Source organism: Phyllopteryx taeniolatus, chromosome 10, assembly GCF_024500385.1.
Source record: "Phyllopteryx taeniolatus isolate TA_2022b chromosome 10, UOR_Ptae_1.2, whole genome shotgun sequence".
Classification (NCBI taxonomy): domain Eukaryota; kingdom Metazoa; phylum Chordata; class Actinopteri; order Syngnathiformes; family Syngnathidae; genus Phyllopteryx; species Phyllopteryx taeniolatus.
In genome coordinates, this window is record NC_084511.1 from 19,049,336 (window position 1) to 19,064,305 (window position 14,970).

A 14,970-nucleotide genomic window follows, 5' to 3' on the forward strand; every position below is an offset into this window, starting at 1 on the left:
AATGAGCAATAAAAAAACCTTTTTATATTACTGTGTTTTTCCTCAATACTTTTTCAAAAGTAAAAAGTAATAATAATAATAAATATAATACTGCTCCAGGCTGTGTTGACTCTCAATTGTCTTCGGGAGGCACGGGGAGAACATGCAAACTCCACACAGGCGGGACCGGGGATTGAAACCTGCTCCTCAGAACTGTGAGGCAGACACGCCAACCAGTCGGCCACCGTGCCGCCAGTTTTAAAATAATAATTAAAATTATAATAGAGGCATTGGTTGGAGCCAGGTATATAGTTTTGTCATATATATATATATATATATATCAGAAAAATACCAGTTTAGCAATGTCAGGCTGTTAATTTGTTGGCAAATATAAGCGACCGTTTAGCTCATAAAGGTGGAAATATGAGTCTAACTGACTCACCAGCCATAAACTTCATCACACGTCACTGGACTGCCACGTGCAAAAATGACCATCATCCAAGGCAATGTAAAAAGGAATAAAAACAGAATGAAAAGCACAGCCGGCAGATGTCATGCACGCTCTTGGCCAACAGAGAGCATTAAAGAACATATTTGGCTCAGCGGATCCAAGCGAGCAGTGGGAGTAAACAGAAGTTCCCTCGGTTTTTTTCCCCCCATTTTCCCTTCCCTCTCACTCTAGAGGAGGGATGGAGCTGGAAAGCTGAAGACTGCAGCTGGAGCCTGCAGAGTTCCGGCAAACTTCAGAATCTAACCTCCTGTTGCACTCTGAAGCCCCTTTAACGACCCTCTCGTCAGAGGTCTGTCGCCCTGCAGATCCTTGGGACCCAACATCCAGCACAGCATGAAACTCTGTGTTGTCCTTTGCCTTGCACTGTTTTGGTTGGAGCTCCAACATGGTAAGTCTGTTGCAACATTTAAATATTGATGCATGTTAGATTGAACAATAAAAATTGTCCATGAGTGTCAATGATTGTTTGCCTATAATCAGGGGTGTCAACAAATTTTTGACACGGGCCAAATTGTAGTTGTGGTTTCCTCCAGGGGGCGTTGACTGCGAAGCCATAAAATGTATTGTTGCTTCATTAAATTGTTAAATATACAGAACAAATTGATGGATAACTAGTTTTGAAATCAGAAGTCAAGGAAAATAGTTCATTTAAGTTCAACTCGTGTTCAATTTATTATATAAAAAAGGGCTTGGTAACAAAAGGATACTTGCGATATCTCAACATTTTTAAAAGTGAACACAATTTGCAAAAAAAAAAAAAAAAATGTTGGTACTTTTTTTTAGTAGAAACATGGAGTAGACACACATGATTAGCTTAAGTGGGCCACATCAAATTGGACCCTTGCCTTGAGTTTGACACCTGTAGTCAATTTGTACCTCGGTTCTCATTGAGTCACCTCGGCCACAACACTAATGAGGACGAGCTGAAATCCTGAAAAACAAGCAGATTATTGGTTTAGGGGCACCTTTGCACATGCAGTTTTCTCAATTTGTAGTTTCCTTGCACAGCAGATGTTTTTGATAAACCTACTTTTACTGTGCACCTTTACGGGCAGCTGTTCTTCACTTTATCGAAAAATAAAACACAGCGCGTTCCCACCAAAATAAAGACTGTTTTCGTAGGTTTATTTCAGTGTTCACTGAGACTAAAATGTACAGCATTGACAGAGAAAGTGAAGCTGGTCACATGTGCACATGTGACAAAAGAAAGGATTTCAAACATCCTGCTTAGATGTTAACACAGCTGCTGGAAACACAAAAAGCCCCCGAGAGCAGCAGCTTGGACAACTTGGACCCTATTTTGGTCTCCCAGTGTAAATGACATTACAGTAACAGAAAATTGCCATCTTAAAGGAGACATATTATGCATTGTTTTCCACAATTCCAAGGTTCCCGGGTGTCTTAATCAAATGTATGACATTCTATGTTCAAAACACTCAAAGGATATAAAAAATGGTGGCACTTGAATATACTTGTTACATTCTGGTTTAAACTGTTTTTGGGTGCTAAAAACATATCAGGTTTTTGTGACACTATAGGAGACTTCTGGAGACGCTGTCCAGAGCAGGAGATGCATCCAGACTGCAAAAGAATGTCACTTACTGCTGGCTAATTAAACCATATACTGTTACTGTTAGTGTTACAGTACTGTTACTGTACTCTTGTCACTGTTACGTAACGGTGATGCGGAAGTGCAGACATATTTTTATAAATAGGCGGATAAAAAAAGATTGACTTGGTTGTGTAATGTCACACTTGATGGATGAACAAGCTCTCCAGAAATTAAAAGAGACATTTTCCATAATATTTCCCCTTTAAGTCACCTATCCAATACCTCACTTTTCAAGGCTCCTGCCAGCAAGCCAAGAGAAGAAAGGATTCAGGTGAGAACCGCATCAGACCAGGAGGGAAACGGGGGAAGATGCGTCATCCCAAACTAAAGGAAAGCGGTGGGAGAGGCCACAGCCTGCTGACACAGGTGCTGGAAAAGGGCCGTTTCCTGCGTTTGGGCCAGAGCACGATTCTGGCCCCCAGGGATATCATAGAGCTGCGCTGCAAAGGCAGCAACATCGGGTGGTCTTACCCCTCCTACCTGGACACCTTCAACGACTCTCGGCTCAGGTGATCAGCGGACTTAGTGTCTTATTAGTGAGGACGAAGAATGTATTAGTACATACTAGTACATGGACCTTAAGATGGATATAAAGGATATGGAATAAATGCTCAAACTTTCTTTTCCACCTTCAGCATCATACAGAGCGACAAGTACAGTCAGCTCATCCTGACGTCGCCCTCAGCTGCCGACACCGGACAGTACAGCTGCTGGATGATCGTGTGTGATGGTCGTGAGTGCCAAAAGGACCACGAACATGTGTATGCCTCCCACATCTATTTTGCAGGTGAATGAACATACATCTTCTTTCATGTCATAATTTTATCAAATCACTTTGAAACTTCCTTTTCGCAACCATTCTGCTTCAAATAAGGCATGTTATGTTGTTATGTGCCCTGCGATTGACTGGCTACCAGTCCTGTGTGTTCCCCGTCTCTCACCCAAAAGCAGCTGGGATAGGCTCACCCACGACCCTAATGAGAACAACCCCCCCCTCACAAAATGCATGGATAGAAAACCACAATGCTGAGTAAAACCCAACTCATACTTCATGCAGAAATAATCTGAGTGGGTTTTCTTTTTATCATCTTTTTAAAGTAACAGATTAAGATTAAAAAAAGTCTTCAAAAGTCAGATGGTTAAACACTTCACATTCAGTCCTAAAAGATTCAATCGTTGGCCCAAGAAAAAGTGCTATCGTGCTCCTGTAAACTTATCACTTACTGCTAACTGGTGATGTGTGGAATGATTGCCATGTAGAACAACCAATGTCTGTGTAAAGACTGGATGAAGGAACCAACCAATCAGTGGTGCTGCCTTCAATGATGGGCACAGTTCAGCCAAACAACTGCATCTATTTTGTACAATTACATCATTCCTCAAACAATGGCGCCTACGGAAAGCTTTTGAGCGATTATTCGATATTTTGACAATCTTTTTAAGGTCCATGTACTAGTACGCTTTTTGTTCTCACTAGTAAGCAATTCAGCACACTAGTAGAGCAATCAGGGTGCACTAGTAAAAAGACTGTATCTTACTAGTAATCATAATAACAATCAGAATCATCTTTATTTGTCAAGTATGTCAAAAACAGACAAGGAATTTGTAGTTGGAGCCGCTCTAGTACGACAACAAACAGTCAATTGACTGAATACTTTTGAGACATAAAAACATAGTCACTGAGCAATAAAAGGTTACCAGTAATGTGGTAATGCCGATAAATATTATCGGATATATATATATTTTTCGATAATTGTCCAAATGATGCAGAGTCCTCTAGCAATTTAGAGCAGTTCGAAATTACTAACAGAATAGTGTGGTGCAGTGACCACTGTGCAAATGGCACAGAGACTTCAATATATTTCTGAAGTTCAAAGCGACTCGTAGTGTGATAATCTGGAACAATGTCAATTGTGCAAATGGTGCAGATACTTCTCAACCACATGAGTGTCCAGTATTGGTCAACAACAGATATGGTCAACAACAGATATGTAAGTAGTGCAAGTTGGCGAGATTATGTGAGTGTACGAATAATGTATAATTGGCCCGACAGAGACGTGACGAGTATCTCAAGACAAAATTGGCAGCATGTTACAGTGGAATTGTAAGTTAACTGTTTAAGAAGTTAATGGAAAGAGGGAAGAAGCTGTTGGAATGTCTGTTAGTTCTAGTTTGCATTGTTTGATAGCGCCTGATGTGGGAGGAAACTGGAGTGCCCGGAGAAAACCCACCCAGGCACGGGGAGAACATGCAAACTCCACACAGGCGGGGCTGGGATTTGAACCCCAGTCCCCAGAACTGTGAGGCAGATGTGCTAACCAGTCATCCAACGTGCCTACTTCCATACATCTCTGCATCTCTTACAGACAAGGACAATCTCTTTGTCCCGTCGGACATTCACTTCCAGATTGTATACCTGCGCCCAGACAAGCCGGCCGTGGTGCCGTGTCGCGTGACCACTCCGCAGGCCACCGTGTCACTGCACAGAGAAGTACCGCCTGAGGAGATCCCTGCCAATGAGACCTTGGTGAATTATGACCCCGCCAAGGGTTTTGTCCTGCAGAAACCCGGCCACGAGTATCAGGGGGTGTTCTACTGCAAGGCCGTGGCCAAAGGAACACCACAGATCTCCAATAAATACCAGCTGCTCTATGTAGAGGGTGAAGCTGCCTTTACTTATATTTGTTAACTGTCTGCTTACGGTTTCAAACTGCTAACTAAGGTGAGGCCATCTGGACCTGACCATTCTTGCATCCTTTCTGATGTCAACAGTCCCCAGTAGTCCACCATTCGTGAGCCTGCAGGCTTCTTCTGAGGTGGTCAGCGGAGGCGACAACATCAATGTGACCTGCAGTGTGATAGGGGAGCCGGACGCCGACGTAAAGTTCACCTGGTCTTATCCCGGGCAGGTGAGAGGAATGCCAGGCTTGAAACAACAAATAAAACAGTCAATTCACTTTAGGGGATATTCATGCTGGTTCACTGAAGAGCATCATTGTGCGATCTGTGAAATTTAATCTGTAAATCATAGTCCGATCAATGAAAAATGTTCAGCCCCCGAGGTTTTTCCTTCCACAATCGAGAATTAATTTAATAGAGCATGCTAAAACACAAGATCCTAATTGCAACATTAGCCGTCTCGACATATTTACTTACAACGAGAATGTAAAGTTGAAATAATTTACTAATGTATTTGTAAAAGTAACATTTTTGTTACCATCTATCCATCCATTTTCTGAGGCGCTTCTCCTCACTAGGGTCGCGGGCGTGCTGGAGCATATCCCAGCTATCATCGGGCAGGAGGCGGGGTACACCCTGAACTGGTTGCCAGCCAATCGCAGGGCACATACAAACAAACAACCATTCGAACTCACATTCACACCTACGGGCAATTTAGAGTCTCCAATTCATGCATGTTTTTGGGATGTGGGAGGAAACCGGAGTGCCTGGAGAAAACCCACGTAGGCACGGGGAGAACATGCAAACTCCACACAGGCGGGGTTGGGGATTGAACCCCGGTCCTCAGAACTGTGAGGCTGACGCTCTAACCAGTCGTCCACCGTGCCGCCATTTTTGTTACCCCATTTTCTCGACTGTGAGCTTTGTATGTCAAGGAGGAGTTGCGTTTAGTCTGGGTTGTTAGGGGAAAATGCAAAGGCAAATGACAGAGGTCTCGTTATTGCTTGAGAATTGCTACTTTTACAGCTTACAAAGCAACAACATAGCAAGTCAAATGCAGTTCGTGTGAATAGACGTTCGTCCTGGGTGACGGTTATGGCATGTTTGATGGGACGCAAGTGGGGCGAGCAGATCACACCACACCGTCACCGGCTGCGAGAGTCACGGGGCAGCGGCCTGTGTTTAAAGACCTTAAAAAAGTGCTGTAAATGCTATAAAAACATGCCTAGGGTACAATTTATTAATTTATTTCTATATGGCAGATTTCACTTATTGCGAGGGTAGTCTGGAACACAACTTCAGCAATGGATGGATGATTATTGTCGTGTGCTGCCTTATGAACTCCATATTATATTGAAATATAACATAGCTATCTATTTCTGGGAATGATTTGTTGTTTGTTTAAGGGCCAGCGTCCTGTTCACATCCAAACTTCATGGAGGCTGGTCAATCGAGGACGTGGTCAAACGACACGTATCACACAAAGCGTTCTCAGTGTGGAAGACATGGAGACCATTGACTTCGGAAAATATATCTGCAAAGCCAAGAACCAGCATGGCGAGACGCTTGTGATGACCAGTGTCATGTCCAAATAGCCTCTGTTATGCTTATGTTGCTTTATTGAAAACACACTCGATAAAGGTAAACCATTGCGTATTTTTTTTTTTTTTTTAAGAATCACTATTAAAACGTTACAAAGCTGAACGATTGAGTACATTGTGAGTCCAATTTACAAGAGAACAAAGCTCTCCAACTTATCCAACACCACTGTGCACTTTGCTGCGCTTTTTCATGCTAAAGTGTGACACTGGACGAGAGCATCATTAACAGCTTTGCTGTGGCTTTGTAGCCTGACGAGCAGAAGAATCTGGTAGAAAACTTTTTCCAGACTGAAATGCTAATGTGTTCCACATGTGGAATGTGTTACACATGCCCAGAATGTGCTTTATTTTAATGCTGCCCCCACCCCCAACCATTTTCTCAACAGTAACTTTCTGCATAAAGTTCATGATAGCTTACCAAATGCCATGTTTTGTTTAAAAAACAAAAACAAAAAAAACCAATAGAAATAGAAACAAGTGACATACTTTAACAAACTGCAATATATTGTCAAATGAAGATCAAGCATTTTTTTCATATTTGTTTATTTTTTTGTAGTAAATACCCATCTCACAAAAAGTTAGCGGTCTTCAACTTGTACGTGACATTTCAGGATGAACCTACAATGCACTACAGGTGTACTTAATTTGAACTTCTCAACTTTTGAATGCACATCAGACTGTTCAATGTTGCACAACTTGCTGTTATCTAACAAGGCCCTTAAAATATTTTTCAATTATTGTTTTTTTATTTTCAATGATGTCCACTTCTAAGCCTCTGTTAACTCATCCAGTCTCCGTTGCAAGCATGCGACACTAAACTCAGGCCAATTCTGCGAGCTTCCTGTTCGTTCAAATGTTAGTCGTTGTCTTGATCTCATGATGTTAAAATGTGAACAGCAATGACAATTACAAATCCGACTGAACAGAAAATGTATTTGCAATTGATGGATACAAACCCTGTTATCAATTTTGCCATTCAGCTCCTTGCTTGAGAACAGCAAGTTGTGTAAAAAGTACTGAAGCATTGAACAGTTGGTCATGCACATTCTAAAGTTTATTAGTCAAATTAAGTTCATGTTAAAGTACATTTTAGGTTCATGCAAACATTTCACCCAAAAGCTGTCAGTTGTACTGTATATTTAAAAAAAAAAATGTAATTCATATAGCATGTTTAAAACAAATGTTCTATTGCGTATTTCAAACAATGCCAAAACACCAATAAGATTTCCACACAAATTCTATATAGGAGACATTTCCAAGACAACGTGCTGAAGCAAAACCTCCTCCTGGCCAGCAACCCAACTTTAAAGCTGCGTTAGGACTCCTTGAGCGAGACGTAGGTGGAACTGACACACAAAAAACACTTAAGAATTTGTATTGGTCCTGTGGCTACCTGGACCTGCCACAGCATCAAGCTGGTGTCGTGCTGAAACTGTTGGCTTTAATGGTACAGAGATGATTGAGGGTCACACCTTCACATTCTTGTGACTTAAGGTGCAGGAATCCACAGCCGGTATCCGGAATCTGGCAGGACTGTATCCCAACGTGTGCATAAATGTACATGCAGAACTTCAAAAAGACAAACATCCAGTGGCTACAAGTAGGACAAAATGTTTCATGACATACAAGTCCTAAGATTCTTTTGCCCCACCCACGCACCTCCCTTCCTTCTAGCTAGCCAAACAACATGGCCTTGCTTCCTAAGTGCTTGTGTGCATAATTTTTAGTCTGTGTGTCTGTCTAGATCATGTCAGCGTTCATCATGAAAAGATGACCCACCCCCACAGGCTGATTTGTTGCGCCACCAATAGGTCACCAGGTTGACCTTTAAGAGGGCTGACTTCAATGAGTCTGTCTGCTTCTGGGAAGCAGGGAACCGTCGTTATCTGTGTGAGAGCGGGAGAACAGAGCAGGCGCTGGAGCAGCTGGACGACTGGAAGCTGAAGGAGTGAGAAGGAGATGTAGAGGTGTTGGGGGACACCTTCAGGGGGCTGCTCGGGTCACTGTTTTGGAGTTTCCAGAGCAGCTCTTCATTCTCCCTCGACAAACGCTTGTTCACCTTGGACTCCTTCTGGAGGGATTCCTGCAGCACGGCCTGCTCTGTAGACAGTTTCCTGTGAGCCACAAACGCATCAGCTTAAGACAACTGCCAAGTTGTCATTTTGCCATAAGCACCCACCACACACTTCTGCTGACAATCACAGTTTATGTTCCGGACTTTCTCATGCATTATACAGTACGTTAGCAAGTGGAAGAAATTCAAGTGTAGCAATTCTACCTGGTAGGGATTCAACTTTATTGAATGATTCCCAAATGACTCAAAATTGAAGTAGTAGTTTAAAATCTTGAGTAATGCTAAAACCTAAATGACAGTGTGATCAAAAGCCGCTGCAGTGCTGTATGGCTGACAATTTTTCTTACAGTATACAGTAACGCCCATAATCCAAATCACACGACAGTATTTATATAGGAACATGTTTTTAAACCACCAAATGTACCCGATACCTGGAAACTGCTTAGAATCAGAATCATCTTTATTTGCCAAGTATGTCCAAAACACACAAGGAATTTGTCTCCGGTAGTAATAATAACAACATAATAATAATAAAACATTTTATTATTAAAGTGCCTTTTAAGCTACTCAAGGTCACCCAACGGGACAATTAAAACAGTTAAAATACAATCAGATATACAGTGAACAAACATAGAATTATATACAGTTTGCAGCAGACCAACTATCAAGGCAACAGTTGCAGCACAATAAAAGCGGGAACAACAATCAGAGCGAAGAGCTGTTTAGGAGGGTTTTCAAGTGAGTTTTAAAATTGGATATTGGGTCCATGTTCCTGCTTTCTGACCAAATATTTGACATTAAAATACACTTTTTACTTACGTACGATATATATCTTAAAAATACTTTCGGAAGGAGAATAAAAAACATTGTGTGTGTAATATGGCATAAAAGAGGCTGGGGTCTGCAATGTTGAGTTTTGTCATCGGAAAGGTAATACAAGTGGTTAGATAATTAAATGCAAATAAATGACCTTCTATAAGTAAGGAGACACCACTGTGGGTCACTTACCGAGAGAGAGTGGCATATTTCTCCATGCGCGCCTTGAGGTCCTCATTCTCCTGCTGGACCTTTTTAAGGCCCTCATCTAACTTCACATTTTTCTCAAGCTGGCGGCAAAAAGAAGTGATCAATGCTACATTTGAGACTATGACAGCTTTCATTCTTGATGATATGCAGTCCCTCGTCTCTGCACTAACTCTTACCAGTTCGTCAATTTTGATAATCTTCTCCTGCTGTTGGTGAAGTTGTTTGTTTTTGATATCCAACACCACTTTCAGGCTTTCCAGCTCTTGCTCCAGATACAAAGTGTGCGAGTCCTTCTAGAGGGAAAGAAAAAGATATTTCGGGACACCTTAGGAAAATTAAAATAAGGTTCTCAGAAAACCAGAAGCAACAACACTCCAGTGACATTCATTCAATCATACTATAAATACTACGGTAATAAGAAAAATCAAGTGACTGGGTTTGGAATCAATACTTATGAGGAAAGGTAGATTCACTGTACCACTGCACTCAGGAGAGATTAAAAACGTGAAAGGGCAGTGTTTTTAGTTATTGGGCCCATTGAAGGGAAATAAATAAATAAAAATTATAGTTTGGTTTACGATTCCCCCACCTGCAAAACAACGTCAAGATACAGAGACCAGTACCTGACTTTCTGACAGCTCGCTCAGTTTGTTTTCCTCTGCTGTTAGCTTCTCCATCAGGTCAGCATTTTCCTGAGTCAGCACTTGAATCCGTGCCTGCAGAAAAAAAGGCAGACTTTCTTTAATCCATGACATGGTGACAGGTTATTCGTGTTAGGAGACAAAACTGTCCAACTCACAGAGAGTGCCGCTTCTGCATCCTTCAAACTTGCATTCAAAGACTCCAGCTGCAGAGTATGGCTTTTCCTGAGCTCTGAAGAAGTTATAGGATTATTTGTATTTAAAACAAATTTCAGAGCATGATTCAGTTCCACTGCTTCAATCAATAATTGGGAAAGTTGTATATTTTGAGTCAAAGTATATATAATGGAAACTAAATCCGGTATATAAACTACTTCCACATTCAGCAAACCAGGTAAAAACACTTCCTTCTCGCTCAAGTGAATGGGGACAGTTTCAAAGCTCCCGTAGGAACTTTAAATAGCGACAATGACTTTTTTTTTTTTTATAAATCAACAAGATGTCACCATAGAGCCACCAAAGATGACAACAGAATGTGTTTGGGCTTTGTTCATGTATGATACCATATGTGTATCAATAAATGATGTACATGTATTTAACTTTTGTCCAGACACAAGCCATAAAGAAAACAAAAATTTTGCAAGTTCGGCATCAAACAATCATGTAATCAATCCAAGTTATGATCGGTAGTATAGCATACACAGGAGGTCAGTCATCGTGTTCCATGGTGGTCACGTGACTTTCCAGTATTGCGATTAAGAGGTAGAAAGCTATGCATAACATCATGAGAGACTTCGGGTCAATGTACATATTAAAGCATTCACTTCACAAATTTGCTTTGTTTTTTCTTTGGATTTCATGATGCCAACACACCACAAAGACATATTGGAAGATGTTATGAAAACTGTATACAAGTCTCTGTCCTGGAAAGTCCGTAAATCATTAAATAATAACGGAACGGAAAAGTAATGTACACTGTCGCAGTTAGCCTTAAATTATACAGTGGCTAACTTCGTTTTACACTTCATTTTAAATGAGAAGCATTGTTTCTAAATATAATGTATGAGTAGTGTTACTTCAGGGTCATTTAGTTTAACTCTGCTATTTAGTTTAACTATTTTTTTCATACTAGTATGAGAAAAACCTAAATTGATGATTAAAACAAAGTTGTTTTCCAAAAACGAACAAATCAGACATTGAGCAGCATCATGGATCGACCTCAGAGGTTCCACTGCACTTGCTTTGTTCAAGAGGCACAATACCAAAAGGCAATGAGTGTCAAATGAAATGCAGCTTTTCAAAGGATGTAATGTTTCCACTCACTCACCTTCCAGTGACTGCTCATGTTGTTGTTTAACACATTGCAGCTGTTCTACTTGGCAGTGCTCTAACTCCAGCTTTGTGGCGTCATGACTGACTTCAAGATGCTCCATCTTTTAGAGAAATATGGGAACCATTTCCATTTCTAGCAAATCCCTGAGAATTACTGAGTTGATGTGCATTTACTATTTATAATAAAATTGTTTACATATATATTGTATGAGCGCGCTAAAAGCTCAAGACTCAATGGGTGCAGGGGGGGCGCAAACCTGCTTCTGGAGCAGAGCTTTGACCTTGTCTGCCTCTTCCTGGTAGCTAAGGTGGCCCTTGTCACACTCAGCCTGGTAGAAGACCTGCAGTCTCTGCTCCATCTCTTCCAGGTCCTTCTGGTGCTGTTCATGCAGTCTGCCCATTGCACACTCCAAGCCATCCTGCAAGTCCTGCTTTTCCTTTTCCAGCTGTTCAGATGAACTGACTGAGCACACTGCAAAATGTAAAGTGCAATTAGTACACCTGCTCTTAATATCCATGATGCTGGGTGAGGTTAGCTGTAAAAATTTGTGACAGCTTTCATTAGAAAAGGTGCAATAAATGGGCCCTTAGAGAACCTGTTTTTGATGAGACAAATTAAACAGTACTTATTCTTCAGTGTAATGGATACTTTCATGGGCAGTGCTGCCGACACTTGACTACAAGTTATTTATGACCACAAGTTACACATGTTCACGTTGTGAAAACTGGACCATGGGTAAAAAAAATTACAGATGAGGCCCTTTTACATTGTAGTAGTTGGTCTTTTGAACATTGTGTAAGCAGAAGCTTTTGCTCTGCTTCCCTCTGCTACTCTGTCTCAACTGGTTGTAAGCAACAAGCTGCTCAACATTAGTTGATGGTGACAAAATCCATAATGCATCTGCTGTCTACAATGACCAAGATGGACCCACATAATGCAAATTATGTCTGAGAGTCTCATAGTTTCAACTGTACGTTAAGACTTGGGGCTACAGAGGAATATAACGTGAGTACGGGGGTGTGAGGCACCACCTTCGTCAGAGTGGAATAACTGCGGCAGATTCAGGAGCAGAGGCCGGAGCCAATACTGGGACCAGCTATCAGGCTCCAGCACTTAGGGGACAGGAAACTCTATTCCGCAACCATGCGCAAGTGTGATCTGGTCATATGAGCCTTTCCAGTCCAACTGAAACAAACACCATTTAGCTCATATTGTGACTGTAGGTCTATTTTATGCCATAACTAAATTTAGATGCTCTGGCCCACAGTCCGACACCGGGTTGGTCTTATGGGGGCAATAGATACAGTAGACACAATATGTGTGATAATTAGAGATTTGTGGCGCAGAGTGTCGTGCTGGCTGAAGACATCAATGAATTGTATTAGGAGGAATGTGAAGCCTGCAGAGGAAAGTGAACAAAAACACTTTCAAACGTTTGTTGCTATCGTACATTTAACAAGGTCAACTTGAGGTCAGGGTAGCTGATGGACCATTCAACTAAAGAATGTGTCAGAACAGTGCTCAGTATTTAATAGCAGTCATGTGTAAGTGACCCAAACCATCATTCCACTTCAATACTCATTGTGCTTCACTTGTATTGCTCTTTTCTACCTTCAAGGTACTCAAAGAGCTATTAGCCTGTAACCTCATTCACCCAGTAACTCAATGATTAATGGAACATATCGTCACGATGGGACGAGCTTATTTAAAGACTGATGATGAAGCCCCTCAACAACCTTAACATACAAAGTTCTTATAACATGGTATCACTTCAAAATAGTTCCTTGAAAGCAATTTCTTCCTAGTAGCTAAGGCTTTGGCGCCATCTTGTGATGCTACAGAAAGTGCACAAAAGGTTTTTCAGTGAACAGCTGAACAGGTTCGGTGGGTTGGGGGGAATTCTCATATTCATGAATAGCTAACCGTAAATAGGCGGACGTGCACTGGAGAAAATGGGTAGCTGGATGGTCTTCTGCCAGTTAACACTGTTATTGTTCAAATGTCTGATGATATTATTGATTCAATTATAACTGTTTCGGAGGTCTACTTTATGCTTTGTCTGCACAGAGGGCATACGTTCTGCTCAAAATTTTAAAATGAGATTCAAGCATGCTGCTAAAAAAAAAGTAACAAAATAAAAGCTGAGTGGCTGAATGCTTTTAAGATGCAATTGTGGCCTTATTGCCCAACATTGATGGTCTGACAATTATGAAACACATGCAATAAGTGTGTACAACCACCGACTGCATGGCCAGGGTCAACTTACCCAGCTCTCCTCGGAGGTTGACCAACTCCTGAGACAGTTCTCTGCACTGCTCTGTGGCTTCATCACGCTGGACAGAAGTTAAAACAGTGCAAACGCATTGATAAAAATGTATAAAACTCAAAGCAACTGAGTATTATCAGACACAAACACTGGATAGTCACAATCTCTAAATTAAGATGAAAGACAATGATGCAACAGATTATTGAAGTACAGAACACAATTTGAAAACAGCCGGCGATCATTCAAATGTTTAATGAATGCCGTTATCATGCCAGGATATTATCAAATACAAATACATGACTGCAAAATAACCACAGTTTCTGACTAAAGTCAACATCAGGAATAAGGGGAAGCTATTAAAAGTAAAACTTGATATTCCACTTGTGCTCAATGTTAGCTAATGATTATTGCTGGCACAGATGCTTTACGTCTGCCCTTCTGACAGAGTGGGGGAAGCAGCACTTGCTGCAATACTCTTCCAAGGCTTCAAGCTGATTCATAACTGTTTACTACCTCAACTGCTCTTCTACTGTGCTGATCCCTAGATATCATACTTTACATGTGACATCATGGATGGTCATGCATGTAAAAGTGAAATACAAGATCAAAGATAAGCTAAACATCACTTTCCAACATGTAAAACATAAAAGCCTTTCATCTGCTACTTTCATCAGGACCAACAAATAAAGCCTCAAAGTACGTTACCTGCTTTGAAGCACAGGGAGCATTAAGGCACACTCTGCTGCCTGAACAGCCCATGATATATCAGCCTTGGAATCCTGGGTACCCCTGCCCCCCACTGGGGTTCGGACACACTGAGTAAGCCAGGACAAACGGCAGTCCAGGTGGGTGCACCACCTCTACTTACATCCTGCTGGATTATAGGCAGGAGCTAACAGACTGCAAAGTGCAATGCTGTATTAAAAAAAAACACACAGAAAGGGGGCAGGCTTCCAAAGGAAGAACAGGCTCCTCCCTCCTGAGGTGAGGTCACTTTAAGACAGCACATGCAAGCAGTCGGAATGAAGCAACCAGATCATTTGAAGAGATGATGGAGCAGACCTTAAGATGGGAAGTGACCTTCCGAGGGCGGGGACAAGGGGGAGAGACTTCATTACCAATCCCCATTCTCATCCAAAGAAGCATTGAATCATCCACTAAACCTCTGCACCAGTCCCTCTGTGGAACTCATGCTCACAATTCCACTGTTACACACTCTTTTCCTACAGTGACAGATCATATGTCTAA

General features: G+C 41.5%; 2 protein-coding genes across 9 annotated transcripts in view; one reads left to right on the forward strand and one right to left on the reverse strand.

Moving 5' to 3' along the window:
• The first annotated feature begins 628 nt into the window (after window positions 1–628).
• Window positions 629–6,485, forward strand: pdgfrl (platelet-derived growth factor receptor-like). The gene is made up of 6 exons (XM_061786988.1): window positions 629–878; window positions 2,338–2,611; window positions 2,738–2,889; window positions 4,469–4,762; window positions 4,875–5,011; window positions 6,188–6,485. Exons 1-6 carry the CDS (start codon window positions 824–826, stop codon window positions 6,374–6,376), a joined length of 1,101 nt encoding a protein of 366 aa, XP_061642972.1. The 5' UTR covers window positions 629–823; the 3' UTR covers window positions 6,377–6,485.
• Window positions 6,486–7,418: 933 nt separating this feature from the next.
• Window positions 7,419–14,970, reverse strand: part of mtus1a (microtubule associated tumor suppressor 1a) — a 31,905-nt gene continuing 24,353 nt past the window's right edge. For 5 of the 8 annotated variants that reach the window (XM_061786985.1, XM_061786980.1, XM_061786982.1 and 2 more), the window contains 8 exons: window positions 13,723–13,789; window positions 11,713–11,927; window positions 11,451–11,556; window positions 10,282–10,355; window positions 10,106–10,198; window positions 9,659–9,775; window positions 9,465–9,562; window positions 7,419–8,496 (listed from right to left, as the gene is read on the reverse strand). In XM_061786985.1, the coding sequence (XP_061642969.1) occupies window positions 8,265–8,496; window positions 9,465–9,562; window positions 9,659–9,775; window positions 10,106–10,198; window positions 10,282–10,355; window positions 11,451–11,556; window positions 11,713–11,927; window positions 13,723–13,789 (1,002 nt within the window). In that variant the 3' untranslated portion in view covers window positions 7,419–8,264. Of the gene's footprint in view, window positions 8,497–9,464; window positions 9,563–9,658; window positions 9,776–10,105; window positions 10,199–10,281; window positions 10,356–11,450; window positions 11,557–11,712; window positions 11,928–13,722; window positions 13,790–14,427; window positions 14,679–14,970 lie in introns of those variants that run through there. The other 3 variants (XM_061786986.1, XM_061786984.1, XR_009790396.1) reach the window with 3 other exon arrangements.

Excerpts from the sequence above, each read along its gene's own strand:
- pdgfrl (XM_061786988.1), top strand. The coding sequence starts at position 824 with ATGAAACTCTGTGTTGTCCTTTGCCTTGCACTGTTTTGGTTGGAGCTC. Across the intron at positions 2,890-4,468 it reads CTCCCACATCTATTTTGCAG|ACAAGGACAATCTCTTTGTC; the intron begins GTGAATGAACAT and ends CATCTCTTACAG. Across the intron at positions 5,012-6,187 it reads CCTGGTCTTATCCCGGGCAG|GGCCAGCGTCCTGTTCACAT; the intron begins GTGAGAGGAATG and ends TGTTTGTTTAAG.